Genomic DNA, 17,208 nt, shown 5'->3' with positions numbered 1-17,208 from the left:
CCCGTTGGACATGCCCGGAACACCTCACCAGGAAGACGTCCAGGAGGCATCCGGACCAGATGCCCGAACCACCTCAACTGGCTCCTCTCGACGTGGAAGGGCAGCGGCTCCTCTGCGAATCTCTCCCGGATGTCTGAGCTCCTAACCCTGTCTCTAAGGGCGAGTCCAGACCCTGTGGAGAAAACTCATTTCAGCCATTTGTACCCGCAATCTCGTTCTTTCGGTCACTACCCAAAGCTCGTGACCATAGGTGAGGGTTGGGACGTAGATTGAACAGTAAATTGAGAGCTTTGCTTTTCTGCTCAGCTCTCTCTTCACCACAACAGACCGGTACAGAGCCTGCATTACTGCTGACGCTGCACCGATCCACCTCTCATTCTCCCGCTCCATGTTTCCCTCACTCGTGAACAAGAGCTGAGGTATTTAAACTCCTCCACTTGAGGCAGGATCTCACTTTCAACCTGGAGAGGGCACTCCAATCTTTTCGGACTGGTTACCATGGACTCAGAATTGGAGGTGGTGATTCTCATCCCTACCACTTCACACTCAGCTGCATACTGTTCCAGCAAGAGCCGGAGGTCCCGGCTCGATGAAGCCCACTAGACCACATCATCCGCAAAAAGCAGACATGGAATCCTGAGACCACCAAACCGGACACCATCTGCCACTTGGCTACGCTGAGAAATTCTGTCAATAAAAATTATGAACAGAACCGGTGACAACAGGCAGCCCTGACGGAGTCCAACTCTGACTGGAAACCAGTTGGACTCACTGCCAGCCATATGAACCAGACTCCTGCTCTGTTTGTACAGGGACTGGATGGCTCGTAGCAAAGAGCCCAGTACCCCATACTCCCAGAGCACCCCCCCACAGAATATCCAGAGGGACATGGTAAAAAGCCTTCTCCAGATCCACAAAACACATGTAGACTGGTTGAGCAACTCCCACGCACCCTCCAGGATCCTAGCGAGGGTAAAGAGCTGGTCCTGTGTTCCTCAACCATGGCGGAATCCGCATTGTTCCTCCTGGACCCGAGGTTCAACTATCAGTCAGACCCCCTGAGCATAGACCGGGGAGGCTGAGGAGTATGATCCCCCTATGGTTGGAACACACTCTCCGACCTCTCTTCTTAAAAAGGGGACCCACCACCCCAGTCTGCCAGTCCAGAGGCACTGCCCCTGATGTCCATGCGATGTTGCAAAGATGTGTCAGCCAGGACAGCCCCACAACATCCAGAGCCTTGAGGAACCTGGGGTGAACCTCAGCCCTGCCCAGGGTCCCCAAACTCTACTTCCTCTGTGGAAGACATGCTGGTGGGATTGAGAAGATCCTCGAAGTATGCCTTCCACTGCCTAATGATGTCCCCAGTCGAGGTCAGCATCTCCACCCACCCCCCCCCCCCCAACACCATATACAGTGTTGAGGGAAATGAGTTATGGGGGGGTTATGAGTAAGCCCACTCCTGCCTTACACCTCTCACCCTGGGCAACTCCAGAGTGAAAGAGCATCCAGCCCCTCTCAAGGAGATTGGTTCCAGAGCCCAACTATATCTAGCTGGTACCTCTCAACCTCACGCACCAGCTCAGGCTCTTTTCTCACCAGAGAGGTTATGATCCATGTTCCAAAAGCCATTTTCAGTAAATGAGGATCAGAACGCCAGGGCCCCCGACCTCGGCTGCCACCCGATCCACAATGCACCAGACCCGGATTACTACCTCTCCCACTGGGGGTGGGCCCATGGGAGAGTGGACCCATGTTGCTCCTTCGGACTGAGGCCAGCCAGACCCCATGAGTGAAAGTCCGACCACCAGGCGCTCGCCAAGGAGCCCCTCCCCCAGGCCTGGCTCCAGGGTGAGGCCCCGGTAACCCTACTCTGGGCAAGGGAAGCTGTGTTCCTGTTTTTACTCTCTTCATCTGAGTCTTTATGGATCACTCTTTGTCTGGCCCATCACAAAGTTCTTTAAGAAACCAAAACTGGATCTTCTGTGGCATCACACAAAGAATCCTTTGTACCACATTTATCTTTAAGAATGTAGCTCTCCAGTCAGTGTGCTGCAAACCAGTTCGAGGGTTTTACGAAGCCCTGTTGTCAGGAAATAAGTGGCACAGAAAAAAACAAAGTGGCCCGGTCAGACATGCTAGGCTTCCTCTCCCTCACTGCTCATGGCAGAAAAATGGCAAAGAGCCCTCCAAACGCTGAGAATAAAGAATTGATGTATATTTGTGTTTCAAATTATTTAAGTAGGAGCCTGATCTAAATTCAGGAAACTGCTAACTGTACCTAAGCAGAGTGATAGTGCTAAAAAAAAAACTAAACAACTTAAGTTACAAATTAGTTCCTGTTATAATCAAACAGTAAATAAAAAAGTACAGACAAGTTCAAATTCAGCCATGTACAAACAGTTATTTTTCTCCTTAAACATGCCATTCTACCTTAAAAGATGTGGAGCTTCTGATTGTAAGCAAACCAGAGAGAACTGCAGTTCTCCACAATCGTTCATTCACACAGTGCCAGTGGCAGGTTTAGGCATAGAGGAATGATATGGTGACATTTGCACATCACATCAATAAATTAACACAACTTAGCATTGTGGCTCAATTAACTATTTTTGGAGCAGGCGCCACGTGTCTCATTCTCATGGACTTTTCCTTTGTCTATTTTCCTGTCAGTTCCACCATGTACTTCTGCCCAGGGCATCACACAAGCTAGAACCACCACTAAGCAGTCATTCGACAGTGGTACAATGGCATTCTGTTAGAAAACTAGAATTTTTTGAAGTTCAAAATTAACAAAGTTGCAGAGGCTGTGTCTGAAACAGACTTTTAGCAATGTCAGTGCTATCTCAGAAAGTAAGGCATGTTTCTAGGGCAGCAATTTGTAATGACATTGGCAAGATACTGATATGCAAACACTTACTAACCAAAATCATTTTTGGAGATAACAGAGTGAAAAATCTGTGATGGTAAAGCTGTATCTGGCCAGAGATAACAATCTGTCAATCACTGGAGCTTATAAATAATCAGGGCAGGATATATATACATTTTTACAGCTGCATAAATAGCATATCTGCAGTGGAATATAATACAATCCCAATAACAGGAAAGTTGGGACAATTAGCAAAATGTAAATAAAACAGATTGCAATCATGTACAAATAATGTACAATTATAAAGGTATTGAAAATGTCTGACTGAGGGAAACACATCAGGGACATGATGGGTAGCACCACAGTGACAGTTTATTATCTTTACTTCTGAGAATGGGCACGGACTGGCCATCGGGAGAACCAGGAGATTTCCTAGTGGCCTGGCATGGATGCTTATGATGAGTTTAACAGCACAGTACCACTTGTGAAGTTTTTCCATCCAAAATGTTCACAAATAGGTTGCACAATAAATAAATATTGGCATAAGAAAAATATGAAATGAATTGTGTTCCCATCCACTTCACTTTTGTGAATAAACATCAGATGATGGTGCTGTGATCAAGGATGGCATCGAAACGAGGGAGATAAAGAGATTTGAGTGAGGTTTTGCTTTGATCAGAATGGTTTTTACAGAAGTCTATATCAAATAAAAAAATACTTTATATCAAAAATATTTATTTGTTGGGGTGGTGCTGGTATGAAAACAGAGTGTTTCGAAACTATGAAGAGGAGAGAAAAGAAGGGGAGTCAGGGAACTCTGATAAAAGTCTGAGGACAGTGGCGCACAAGCCACCTCCTCATTTTTTTCGTTATTTCACATTTCATAATTTCGATATTCTAAATTTTCCACTTTGTCAGATGATTACAAATTGTGATATTTAGGTGTTTTTCAAATTTTCTGGCCTTTTCCATTCAGGCTTTATGCACATTTTCATAATTTGCAAACACTCTAAATGGAAAAATACTAATAAATACATACAAAATAAATACATAAAAATGATCCACTCTCACACTCAATAAAGCTGGAGCTGTGAGACAACAACACTACTTGTTGTATGTAAAAATACATTTCTAATTAATTGATGAATAAGCTGTTAATTAAAGAGTGCGTAATTATTAAGCATATATTGTTTACTTTGATAAAAAACACACTAGTCATATTCATGCAAATACATTATCTGTGAATATGTGTGGGATGAGTAATGTCATGATTCCCGGCCAGATCAATTGCCCCAGTCCAGCCCTGTCTGAGTGTGTACTTACCCAGTGCTATGTTTGTGTGCACTCCAAGGCTAATGAGTCAGTGAAGGCTGACGAAGAGAACCAAGGCAACACTCTGGTATCTGTGGCCCCTCTGAAGCCCCTAGAGACCCAGGAGAAGCCCAGCCTGAATGGAGAGTCTCCAGAAGCTGTGAAGACCACAAATCCCCCTGAAGCTACCAATGGTCACTCCACCACCAAGACGGCTGACACGGAGCTGTGAAAGCCATTCCCTACAGCAGGCTCTGGGTTCAAAGCCACCATCCCAGGTCCCCTACACCCCAAGCCTGTTCTGTAGACCCTTGTCTACAAAAGAACACTAGGGGACCTCTCCAGCAAATGCTCGCTTTTCTTGCTTTATATTTACTTTATTATTGTCAATACAATTAGCAACCAACAGGGGACTGAGCAAATGTTTAAAGAGGATGGTAGTGATGGTGGTTCTGACACTGTAGTTTCAAAATGGTTCCTAAGAAAGGACCAACCAAAGCGTTTTTGCAAATTTGTTGATGATGATGTGAATGGTAATTCAATATTTTTGCTAGAGGGGGCAAAAATCTTTTGGGAGGCAACCAAAAGTTTCTTGCTATTGTTTTTGCAAATTTCCCATTGTTAAGTGCCATGTAAAAGACAATCTCTTTTGTTCTTTATGTGTGTTAAGGTGTTTAGGGTGATGGATTGCTTGGTTTAGCGTGAAGAGCTAGAGAGTTGTGGCCCTTTGAGCTGATGTTAAATACTGGTCTGGGGTGGAGGACCTTCCCAGTGATTCATTTTTGCCTGTCATGACCATAGTCAGGGTTAGTCCCTGTTCAGGTCTAAAAGCTCCAGTTTCCCTGCAAAACCTTTCCCAAGGCTAACCATCCAAGAGCACACCGCTTCTGGGATCACTGTAAATTACATGATAAAAAGATGTGCAAAATTTGTGTAAAAAGGTATTTAGGCCTCATAAGACATCATATATTGATTATAGTAACATTGTATATATATATATATATATATATATATATATATATAGTTGGAATCAAATCTATGGGTATCAGTGTTGGAATGATCAGGTTCAATCCAACATCATAATAATAATAATAATAATAATGACAATAATAATATGTATCAAAAGAAAGAATCAGATCTGGTCTGAAGAAATGCATGAAATTGGCGATACAATATTGATATTCATCACCTAATCATTCACTAAAAAAGCAAACTAAATTTATTTATGGTCAGAATTCACTGAACCATTACCTATAGGATCAATCTGAATCAAGTTGAGGTAAAATTGAAAATTGGACAAAATGTATCGCTTCATTAAAAAAAACTAACCGTATATAGTTGTGGAGAAGCAGGAGATATCAAGATGAACTGAATGATTACGTAAAGAATATATTTGAATCGAGTTGTCGTAGGATTGGAGATTGTATTAAAGCATCAAACTTATTTGAGTTTAAGTCCAAAGATTTTAAGCTTAACAATCAAATTTAATTGCATTGTGATGACACAGCAGACATGATGAACTGAATCATTATTTACAAAATCATATCAAATTTCTATGAGAAATTTACATCCCTAGTCTGTATGTATTGTATGCTTCTGTGTTCAGTAGTTATTATACGTGTATTTTTGTATGCGTGACATCATATTTGTGTGTGTTGCAGTAAGTATGCATTTGAACAGTATTCTCAGCCTTGTACAAGTATGTGACAACGTGATGACTTGAGGTTGAGGTCTTACATGGTGATGGACCTCATTCAGTATTCATTTCATCACAGCAATCCAACAAACAGCCCAATTCAATAAACGACAACCAACACTGGGAAGTGACAGTTAATGAGCTCCCTTTTCAGCAAGCCAGAGACCATTTGGAAATGCATATTTGCTTTATCTTTTATCTTTGTAAACCAGTATTATGCTCTTTTGTAATATCTGTGTAATTTACGTAGTCATTTAGATATAGTGGTTCTCTTGAAACCCATCTTAGTCTTGTCTTTTAAATGCTTTTCATCCATTTTCTGTTCATACTGTGGATCAACCAGCAGCGAACGGGGCAGAATCTACACAGAAGAGAGTGATGGGCTAAATGTGTTGGATTTCAATGTGTGCATCATGTCCACGTTAATACAGTTTGTGGGTCCAGGTGATTGTCTTTTATTTGCATAGATGACATTTGGCAATTGTAGCTGACCATTTTAATTAATTTACAGTGGTGGGCATTTATTGTCTTAGGAGTTTTGCTTAAGGACTCATATTGTTGTAGTCTTATGTGTTTACCCAGGTGGGGAATTGAACCCCAGTCAGCATAGAAGTGTACTGTGTTATGGTGTTATGCACTACACTATACCAAACACATCTGGCAATTACTGCTGTGTGAATGTTGTACACATTAATGCCAATACATTGACCTGTATCACATTGTCAGTGCTGCTGTTGGTTTTTATGATTTATATATGTGTACACAGATATTACGAGCAATTTTCCAGTACTGTAAAGCCTTTAGAGTCTAATAGTGTAACAGTCATGGCTTTAGAAAGTGACCTTTAATAACCCTTGCTCCTTCTTTTCAACATTTTACTCTTCCATTCAGTTTTGGGTAGGATGTGATGGGGGATGAGTGTAGTGAAAGTGGTGCTTGGGGAGGATGTGGGTAGGGCTGTGTACTAGAACTGTATAAAACTGATAACATTCTTTTTGTTGTAAGTTGAGATATAAATAAAGTTTTGGAAAAAAACATTGATTTCAGTGCATTTCCAACCATATTGGTTTGTGAACCAGAAATTTTCTTTAGTTCCCAACGGGAACCAAAGAAATTACCAGTCCACAGGCTAGATGAATGTGATTGGTTAAAATGGGTTTGACAGTAATTTTCAAATACTGTGCCATAAAGTGTAGCCTTGGGTCTCACTGTTTGCCTGCTTCAGACTGACAGAAATTTCTCTGGAAGAACAAATGTGCAATATATTAACAGTGGGTTAACCATGACTCTGTCCTGAGTCTATCTGTTTTTCTCTGGCTCTTGTGCAGGCTTTGAATCCAAAACTGGAACTGAGTAACCCCACAACACCCCTCCACTCAAGATGTATATTTGGTTCCCAGCAAAAACAGGTGGAAAACGCAGGGTGGTACACTGGATAGCACCAAATTTCCAAGAATATTAAATTTGTTATTTTAGTTATTTGGGTGGAAATGGGCTATATTTGAATTGCTGAGGGGCTTGTGTGAAAAGGCGGGGGTAACATTTACAATATTTGTCCTGGGTCCATGTGGCTTGCAAGGCATAAGATTCAAATGCTTTGAATGATTAAAGGGTTTTTGCACAGTGATAGGATTCTTTAGACTGACAGAGAAGGTACTATAGATGGTTCTATTTAGTACCTTTTAGAAAAGGGTCCTGTATGGCACCAAAACTGTTGACATTTTAACTATAAAAGAACCCTTCTTTGGTGCACATTATCTATGAATATGAAGAAGGCTTTCACCATGCAAAGAACCCTTTAATTATACACAAGGCTCTTAAAGTGTTCATGGTTCTGTACAGAGCCTTTTGCTTTACTAAAGATCACTTGAGGAACCATAATTTTTAAGAGTGTAGGGTATATGATCTCCATTTCCTCTATCTCTCTCACTCTCTCTTTTTCTCTTTCCTTATTCTTTCTTTCTCTCACTCTTTCCTTTGCTCCACCACATCCAAACCTTCCCCCTCTAACTTTCACTCTCTAAGCAACACACATAAACTGACTGATATGAAAACCAATGCTTTGTTTTTCTGCTAAGGCTGTGTAGTCTGGAAGAGCAAACAGCTGGCTTGCATAAGTGATGGCACTGACATCATGGTGGAAAGATTTGTCTGCATCACTTTGGGCCCACCCTAGAGTTAAAAACTTAGCAGAACATCCTCTCTTGTGCTGGATCCAACTGCTGTATCTGCAGCTTACAAAACACACACGCCTCTCTTAAAAGTCTCCTCCCCTTACCATTTACCTTAGCATCAGCACACTGTGCTTTCACTAGTCAACAGCTGAGAGAGGGCAAAGGACCTTATTCTGTGACCAAAGTAATGAATTACATTAATTTCCCTCTGTAGCAATAATATGTGGTTGTCCACTCTATAGCCAAAAGTAGTCTCAGTTGCCGCGAATATTTGATTGCCTTAAACCTCAAGAACATTCATGATGTAAGGTGCTGGTGTTAGAGGATGAGCACCTAGATCCATTGCTTCAAAACCCATTGATGAAGATTGATACTCCTCTAGAAAACACTTGGAGAATGGTCCTAATGCCAGAGTTGTTGGCACCTTTGCAATTAAAATTCATTACAAGAGAGTGAACATAGAGCTCCCCCTTCACACCTTAACCCTCTGAAGTCGGCGCTCCTGCTGGCGGAATAAATCAGAACCTGCGCCAAAACACTAACACAACACAGCAAGCTTTGGTCCTAGAAACAAAACAAATATACCCCCAGAAACCTTAAAGGGTATACTGGAGATTGAAAATAAATGGATTTATAGCTCGTTGTTGTAGAAAGATAAGTAACAAGAGGCATGTCTCTCTTTGAGATTCGGACCATGACTTTTGATGGCCCAAACATTCATATTCATGTGATAATTGCATGCTTATTCAGCCACTCTTATTGGAGGATTATGGCAGCAACACATTGTGTAGATATGCCCATTTTAGTCATATAAATAGAAGCACATTGCAGTGTTTTCACAGTGAGCGCAAGATGACACAGATGTTTTTCAGCTGCCTGAGGAGGAACTTGTGATGGGTAAGTGAAATATATTTGACTCTTTCTGAAGCATGTAGCAGGTAGTGTCACAGTCACACAACTCCAGGGACCTGGAGGTTGTGGGTTCAAGTCCTGTTCTGGGTGACTGTCTTTGAGGAGTTGGTGTGTTCTACCTGTGTCCATGTGGGTTTCCTCCCACAGTCCAAAAAACACACGTTGGTAGGTGGATTGGCGACTCAAACGTGTCCGTAGGTGTGAGTGTGTGGGTGGATGTGTGAGTGTGTGTGTGAATGTGTGAGTGTGTGTGTTGCCCTTTTAAGGACGTGTGCCCCCTCCAGGGTGTATTCCCGCCTTGCGCCCAATGATTCCAGGTAGGCTCTGGACCCACCGCGACCCCTGAACTGGATAAGCGGTTAATAGATAATGAATGAATGAATGAATGAAGGTTTGGCGCTGGTTAGCTTTGATGCTATGCTAGTTCAGTAATATATTCCAGGGGTGGAATATGTGAAGCTGATGGTAAATGTTTTGTAAATGCGCAGAAGCACAGAGCTCAGCTGATAGAGGAAAAAACGGCTTGTAGTAAAGTTTGGGTGCAACGGGGACTAATGGGTCATTATCTTTGACGGTGTGGAGGGGATTCCTTACCTGTGTTTCACACCAACCTCCATGAATAGTCAATGTGTGAGCCACAGGGATGGAGAAAAACAATGTGACATCATATTTGTTGCAATATAGAAGAAAAAGAATTCAGAGCGCTAAAGAAAACTTCATAAATGTTTACAATGTGTTTTGTTCTTTTTGGGAAGTCCATGTAGTTAATTAAAAAAAAACAGATGAATGACATACATACTTCTCTCACATTATTGTTGCTGGGTTTGTGCTGAATATTATCATGTGCAGCTATTTTTAACAAAGTTTTTTAGGTAGGTGAAATTTATTAAAATGTTAAGGAATGTCAGATTACCTCTGACATGACTGAAAGGCCTCAGACTCAAGGAGGTTAAGATAATCCAATCAGCAGGAGAGAGAGAGACAAAAGTCTGCAGACTGCCAAATATTCCCTTTGGTAGCTTTTGTCTTTCTGATAAAATCAAAGAATGATCCATTTAAAATTTGTGTAACACAACAGAATGTACACTTCAAGTGGAACTTCAAGTAAAAGTTCAAATGGAACACATGAGAAATTTTCCAAAAGATTTATTTCATGATTAAAGTTTCAGGCAACATAAAGCACCCTAAAGTATAACACCACAAGGCTTCAAACAGGCCTTTTGTTCTCGTCTCTCCACCTAAAAATCCTTTAATTCCTTTTATTGTTTTATATACTAATAAATTCTTTAATAATCAAGGTTGTATCATCTTACAAATGTTCTTGTACTCATGAGTCCCTTATGTAATCCAACCTAGATTTGTAAGAATTAATGGGTTGTTTTTCTGTTTATTGGCGATGCTCTGTCATTGAATTCCCCACAGGGAATATATGGGTCAAAACTACTAATTTGTATAACTCACAATTGTAATCCCCTTCCTGGATTGGGGCCTTGTCATGTTAGAATGGCTTGTGTGGTCTAATGACTACCAGGGCTATTTTGGATGTCATTAGACCGTGGAACGTGGAATGTAACACCCCTCATTGGGGTGGGGGAGGCGGAGCTGGTGCATGAGGTTGAGAGATACCAACTAGATATAGTTGGGCTCACCTCTACACACAGTGTGTGCTCCAGAACTCCTTGATAGGGGTTTGTCTCTCTCCTACTAATGAGTTGTACAGGGTGAGAGGCTGCCGGCGGGTGTAAGGACACTCATAAGTCCCCGGCTGGCGGCTGTACAGTTGGAGTTTGTCCTGGTAAACCAGGGGGTCACCTCGATGCGGTTTTGGCTTGCAGAGAGGAAAACTTTGACTGTTGTGTGTGCATATGCACGAAACGGCAGCTCAGAGTATTCTGCTTTCTCTGAGGTAGTGAGTGGAGTTCTAGAGAGGATTCCATGCACCGACTCTATTGTTTTACTAGGAAACTGTAACTAGGCTGTATATAGCAGTGGTCAAAAGCTTGTCTGTGCCTGTTATCAAGCTTGGCTGAAGTTACTGAAGGCACATCTCTGCAATATTGCATGGACCTCGGAACAGTGCCTTTGGATTGGCAAATGGGGGGTGGTGGTTCCCATTTTTAAAAAAGGGGACCAGAGAATTTGTGCCAATTATTGGGGCCTCCCTGGAAAAGTTTATGCCAGGGTTCTGGAAAGGAGAATCCGTCCAATAGTCGATCCTAGGAGGAACAACGCAGATTTTGTCCTGGCCATGGAACTATGGACCAGCTCTTTACTTTATTACAGGTGATTGAGGGGGCATGTGAGTTTGCTACTCCACTCTACACATGCTTTGTGGATTTGGAGAAGGCGTATGATCATGTTGCCAGAGATATTCTGTGGGAGGTGCTCTGCGAAAATGGTGTGCAAGGGTCACTCTGGCAAGCCATAGGGTCCTTGTAATCTCAGAGTTTGAGTTGTTTTCACATGCTCGGCAGTAACTCGAGCTTGTTCAATGTGGGCATTGGATTCCGTCAGGGCTGTGCCTTGTCTCCACTCCTGTTCCTGATATTCATGTACAGGGTGGTGAGGCATAGCCTGGGACAGGAAGGCTTCCATCTAATTGCTCAGAAGGTGGCATCTCTGCTGTTTGATGATGTTGTTCTTCTGGCGTCTTTGTACAAAGGCCTCCAGCATTCACTTGAGTGTGAAACAGTCAGTATGCAGATCAGCACATACAAATCTGAGGCCTTGGTTATCTCCTGGAAACAGGTGGCATGCTCCCTTCAGGTAGGTGGTGAGAACCTACCCCAAGTAAAGGAGTTCAAGTACCTCAGAGTCTTGTTCATCAGTGTTAAAAACCGCTATACAAATAAATTTGATTTGATTTGATTTGATCTTGTTGCCCAGTGATGGGAAGAAGGATTGTGAGGTTGACCATAGGTTAGGGGCAGTGGCTACAGTGATGCGGTCACTGTACCGGCAGTCATGGTGAAGAGAGAGCTGAGCAAAGCTCTCAATTTATCAGTTAGTCTACATGCCCATTCTCACCTATTGTAATGTGCTCTGGCTAATGACAGAAAGAATATAAGCAGCCAAAATGTGCTTTCTCCGACAGGTTGCTGGGCATATTCTCCGTGATTGGGTGAGGAGCTCAGTGACTAGTGAGGAGCTTGGAGTAGAGTCGCTGCTTCATCGCCTTGAGAGGAGTCAGTTGAGGTGGTTCAGGCATCTGATAAGGATGCCTCCTGGATGCCTTCCACTGGAGGTATACCAGGCATGACCAACTGGAAGGAGGCCCCGGGGTAGACCCAGGACACACTGGAGGGATTATATCTTCTGGCAGGCCTAGGAATGCCTAGGGATCCCAAGGAGGAGTTGGTGGAGGTTGCAGGGGACATAAAGGTCTGGACTACTTTGCTCACCCTGTTGCCACCACGACCCTGACGGATTTAGTGGAAAAAATGATAATGATGATGACAATCTTTATCTATTAATAAGATTAATAATTCTTTATTCTGAAGCCATGTGAATTGATAAAAGTCTGATTAGTTTAACACTAAACCATACTAAATGAAGAAACCCGTCTTTATACATGTGTTAAAACTGTTTTGTTTGTATGTTATATATAAATCTCTGTGGAATAATCCACCAGGAAACAATATATCAGGCTACTAAAAATACAATTTTTTTCCCACAAAAATAAGCACATTTATTAATCAGGATCCCTTGATCCTGATTCCCGCTAAATCCATAGGGCGTGCTCTAAAGACAAAGCACCACCCTGGACCCCTCTGGGCCAATCACCATCAGCTCACAATAAGAGTGGCTGGATAAGCATGCAATTATCACGAATGAATATGAATGTTTGGGCCATCAAAAGTCGTGGTCCGAAAACTCGTGCCAATCAGAGCAATAATCAGTATATTAAACTGTTGGAATATGTAGTGTTTATCTATAAATGAACCCTTTTATCTCCCGCTGTGTTGACTAAACCTGAAGCAAAACACATAGTGGTTATTTCTGTAAAATATTGTTTATACTGTAGGGGATTGCTATTGAGATCTGTTCACTTCAGAAAGCTGTTGTGGTTACTAATATAACCTTTCCATTTTACACAGTCACTGACTTAAATGATCTGTTTATTTTAAAGATTACCGTTATGTGTATTATGTGTTACAATTACTGTGAGGAGAGCACGCCAGAGAAATATGAGGAGCAGAGAGAGTTTTTCATTCATTCATTATCTGTAAACACTTTTCCTATTTAGGGTCGCGGTGCGTCCAGAGCTTACCTGGAATCATTGGGCGCAAGGCGGGAATACACCCTGGAGGGGGCGCCAGTCCATCACAGGGCAACATACACAGTCACACATTCACTTACACCTACGGACACTTTGGAGTCGCCAATCCACCTACCAACGTGTGTTTTTGGACTGTGGGAGGAAACCCACGAGGAGAACACACCAACTCCTCACAGACAGTCACAAGCCAGAACCTCATCTGGAGCCAGCGTCTATGAAAAGCTCATCCTTCAGTGATTATGGTATGCTCTCAAGCATGCCCAGCCTATGAAGTTTTAATGACTAATTTTATGTTATGTATGTTTATTGTTTATCTAAATTAATAACTTTTCTGTGTGTTGTGTTTATGTGTGGAATATGCTCATTGAAGTCAAGTGTTAATCCAAGAAAAAGAACCCAAACTTAAAATATTTTCTCAAGTTCAGTGGAGCTGAAAAAATGGACAATGAGGCTTTTACTCAAAACTTTATGCTTGAGACAGCTGTGAAGGGAAATTTGAAATGTGTGTGTTTCTTTTACAAACATGTGCTCATTGAATCACTAGTATTTAGTAGTAATCACTAGTATTTAGTAGTAATTAGTAGTAATCACTGATGATTAGTAAGGGTCTTTGTTTTATATAAAGATGAGCTGTTTTATGAAATGTATGTTGCATTATTAGTTTCACTAAATGAGTCTTTTGTAGGAAAGGAATTAGATGGGAGTACATAAGAGTGCAGCTTGAAAGAGTTACACTCCTGCATCCAAGGTATCAAGGACGTTTTTTTTTCTCTCTTTTTTAATGAGCACAAGACGTAGCTGGTTCATAGAACTTTGTTTCTGCACAAAGCTGTCAGTTACAAAATAACTCCTTGTATGATGATAAAGTGCTTATGTGTGTGTGTGGGTATAAAACAGAGTTTTTTTCCTTTTGATAGAGCAGAGCAGAGTAGAGGGTTAGTGCATGCTTTTAGCTGCTCTCAATAAAAGTTACTCAAAGACCACTTTCAGTCTCATTTCTTATCAGTTGATCATTTCCATGACACAGCTTAAATAACTTGAAAGTATTGAAAGAGTTGTTGTGAGAATTACCCAGGCTGGAGATGGTGCAAATAATACATTTGGATGCCCCAATAAGCAAGGAAGAAGTTAGAGAAGCAAACAAGTCATTAAATGCAGGAAGTGCTCCAGGTTAAGATGGCTTTCCCAGTTAATATGATAAGACCTATGATGGCTGCAGTGACCCACTCTCTCCTTTGTTATTTATGTTTATTTTTTTTATTGCGATAGCAATTAGAGCAGATCCTAGAATAAGCAGGATTAAACTGTGTGTGAGAGAACTCAAACTTTTCCTATATACAGATGATATGATATGGGCCCCACTGGATCCTGTGGATTCCTTTCCAATTTTTCTAGAACGGTCCGGGATTAATATAGCAGGTGGTTGTGTTCACACACATAGTTCTGGGTTATGATGCATGTGTGAAAGGGGCATTATATATACCTTTAGGTTCAAGCAATATAATCAAATAATTAAGGAGTTTTGGGGGGATGGGAAAATGCAAAATCTATTTATCAGAAAAAAGGCATTACCCAGGACTTTATAATCTAACTTCTGATATGTCAAAACTGTGGATTCATGGGAACTATAATTGTGATAGCCTGGGGTGGACACATATAGCCAGAGCAAATGGCTTTCTGCAACTTTCAGTTGAGGCATTAGAACAAATAAACTAGATTAAAATTAATAACAATCCTGTATTGTAGCATTCAAAGCTGGTCTGGACCAAAGTGCATAAATTGTTACTTAGAATTGAATAATTGTTCAATTATTCAATAAAAGCAGAGATACTCCTCTCTTTGGAACAATCCTCTCATAAAAATAGAAATAAACAAATAGTGTGAAAATCATGGTTAGAAAGACATATTAATATAGAATTAGGGATCTGTTAGGGAATGCCATTTAATTTTTTAATTTGGGAGGAAGATGTTAAGAATCTTGGATTTTTGGCAAACACTTGTTTACTACTGGTTTGAGAATAGTGAACTGACCAGCTAACATCAAACTAAGGGATATTTCATGAAATTTTTTCATTTGTGTACTGATTTTACTCACCCCGTGGCCCCACCAGCCTGATTTCTGGACGGCTACCATCAAATCTTACAGTGTCAACAATGCCCCCCACCACTCCAGCAATCACAGGACACTCATATGATCTCCATTTCCTTACTCAGGGAGCTCTGCCAAGGCCGTCACACCCGGCTATCACCATGAATATGTAATCCAACGAATCAAAAAACAGAACAAATCTCTCCGAAGGCCTCACAGAGCAAGGCAAACAATCCCAAACAAAATACAGCAGCTCTCTTAGCTATTTCCTTCAGGCTCCTTGTATCAAGTGAAAATAGTAAAATCTCTTGAGAGAACATTCCCAGAAAGACCAAGGCACAAACAAAAAAGCTGGATCTGCTTCTGACTGAGGCAAAAATGTTTAAAAGAAAGGCCCATTATACTGCCAGCAAATTATTTAGTAATTACTCTATAAAAAGTTATTATACAGTAATTGCCCTTGGTGTATTTTATAAATGTCATATACATTTTAACACAAAAAATATACTTAATTATAAAGGATAAATAGTTTTTACTCAGCTGGTCTCCTTTGTTGTTATACCCCTACAGGACCACCACAGAGCAGGTGTGTTGTGGTGGTGGATCATTCTTAGTGCTGCAGTGACACTGACGATGTTGTGGTGTGTTAGTGTGTGTTGTGCAGGTACAAGTGGATCAGACACAGCAGTGCTGCTGGAGTTTTTAAACCACAGTGTCACTGCTGGACTGAGAATAGCTTATCAACCAAAAATAACCAGCCAACACACACTAACACACCACCATGTCAGTGTCACTGCAGCTCTGATTACAACCCCTGGCAAAAATTATGGAATCACTCAATTCTGAATCATTCAAACAAAATAACACTCCAACACATCACTAGTACTTTGTTGCACCACCTTTGGTTTTTATAATGCCTCTCTGAGGCATTGACTTAATGAGTGACAAACAGTACTCTTCATCAATCTGGCTCTAGTTTTCTCTGATTGCTGTTGCCAGATCAGCTTTGCAGGTTGGAGCCTTGTCATGGACCATTTTCTTTAACTTCCACCACAGATTTTCAATTGGATTGAGATCCGGACTGTCTGCAGGCCATGGCACTGACCTTATGTGTCTTTTTCAAGGACACATCATTTTCACAGATTTTGCTCTATGGGAAGATGCATTATCATCTTGAAAAATAATTTAATCATCCCCAAACATCCTTTTGATAGATGGGATAAGAAAAGTGTCCAAAATGTCAATGTAAACCTGTGCATTTATTGAAGATAAGCCCATTTACAATTAGCCCATTGTAACCTTGATTTTTTCAGTTTAGGTGTTAGTGATGGCTTTCTTTTAGCTTTTCTGTTTGTAAATCCCATTTCCTTTAGGCGGTTTCTTACAGTTCGGTCACAGACATTGACTCCAGTTTCCTCCCATTTATTCCTCATTTGCTTTGTTTTACATTTTCTGTTTTCAAGGCATATTGCTTTAAGTTTTCTGTCTTGACGCTTTGATGTCTTCCTTGGTCTACCAGTACGCTTGCCTTTAACCACTTTCCCATGTTGTTTGTACTTGGTCCAGGTTTTAGACACAGCTGACTGTGAACAACCAACAACTGTGCAACACTGCATGATGATTTGCCCTCTTTAAGGAGTTTGATAATCCTCTCCTTTGTTTCAATTGACATCTCTGGTGTTGGAGCCATGATTCATGTCAGTCCACTTGTTGCAACAGCTCTCGAAGGTGTGACCACTCCTTTTTACCTGCATACTAACGAGCAGCTTTAATCTGATGCAGGTGTTAGTGTTTGTAATGAACATTTGCAGGGTGATTCCATAATTTTTTCCTCAGAATTGAGTGATTCCATAATATATTCCCTGTGCTTGTTCTAAAAAT

At 41.2% G+C, this 17,208-nt stretch overlaps 1 protein-coding gene across 1 annotated transcript in view; it reads left to right on the top strand.

Moving 5' to 3' along the window:
- cd34 (CD34 molecule) overlaps positions 1-6,869 on the top strand; it is a 46,312-nt gene extending 39,443 nt beyond the window's left edge. The window contains exon 8 of the mRNA XM_066672142.1: positions 4,218-6,869. Coding sequence (XP_066528239.1) covers positions 4,218-4,409 — 192 coding nt within the window. The 3' untranslated portion in view covers positions 4,410-6,869. The remainder of the gene's footprint in view (positions 1-4,217) is intronic.
- The last annotated feature ends 10,339 nt before the right edge of the window (positions 6,870-17,208 follow it).

The sequence above is a fragment of the Hoplias malabaricus genome, chromosome 5 (assembly GCF_029633855.1).
Source record: "Hoplias malabaricus isolate fHopMal1 chromosome 5, fHopMal1.hap1, whole genome shotgun sequence".
NCBI classification, from domain to species: Eukaryota; Metazoa; Chordata; class Actinopteri; order Characiformes; family Erythrinidae; genus Hoplias; species Hoplias malabaricus.
The sequence above is the reverse complement of the archived record's forward strand: the minus strand, read 5'-3'. Positions and strand labels throughout refer to the sequence as shown.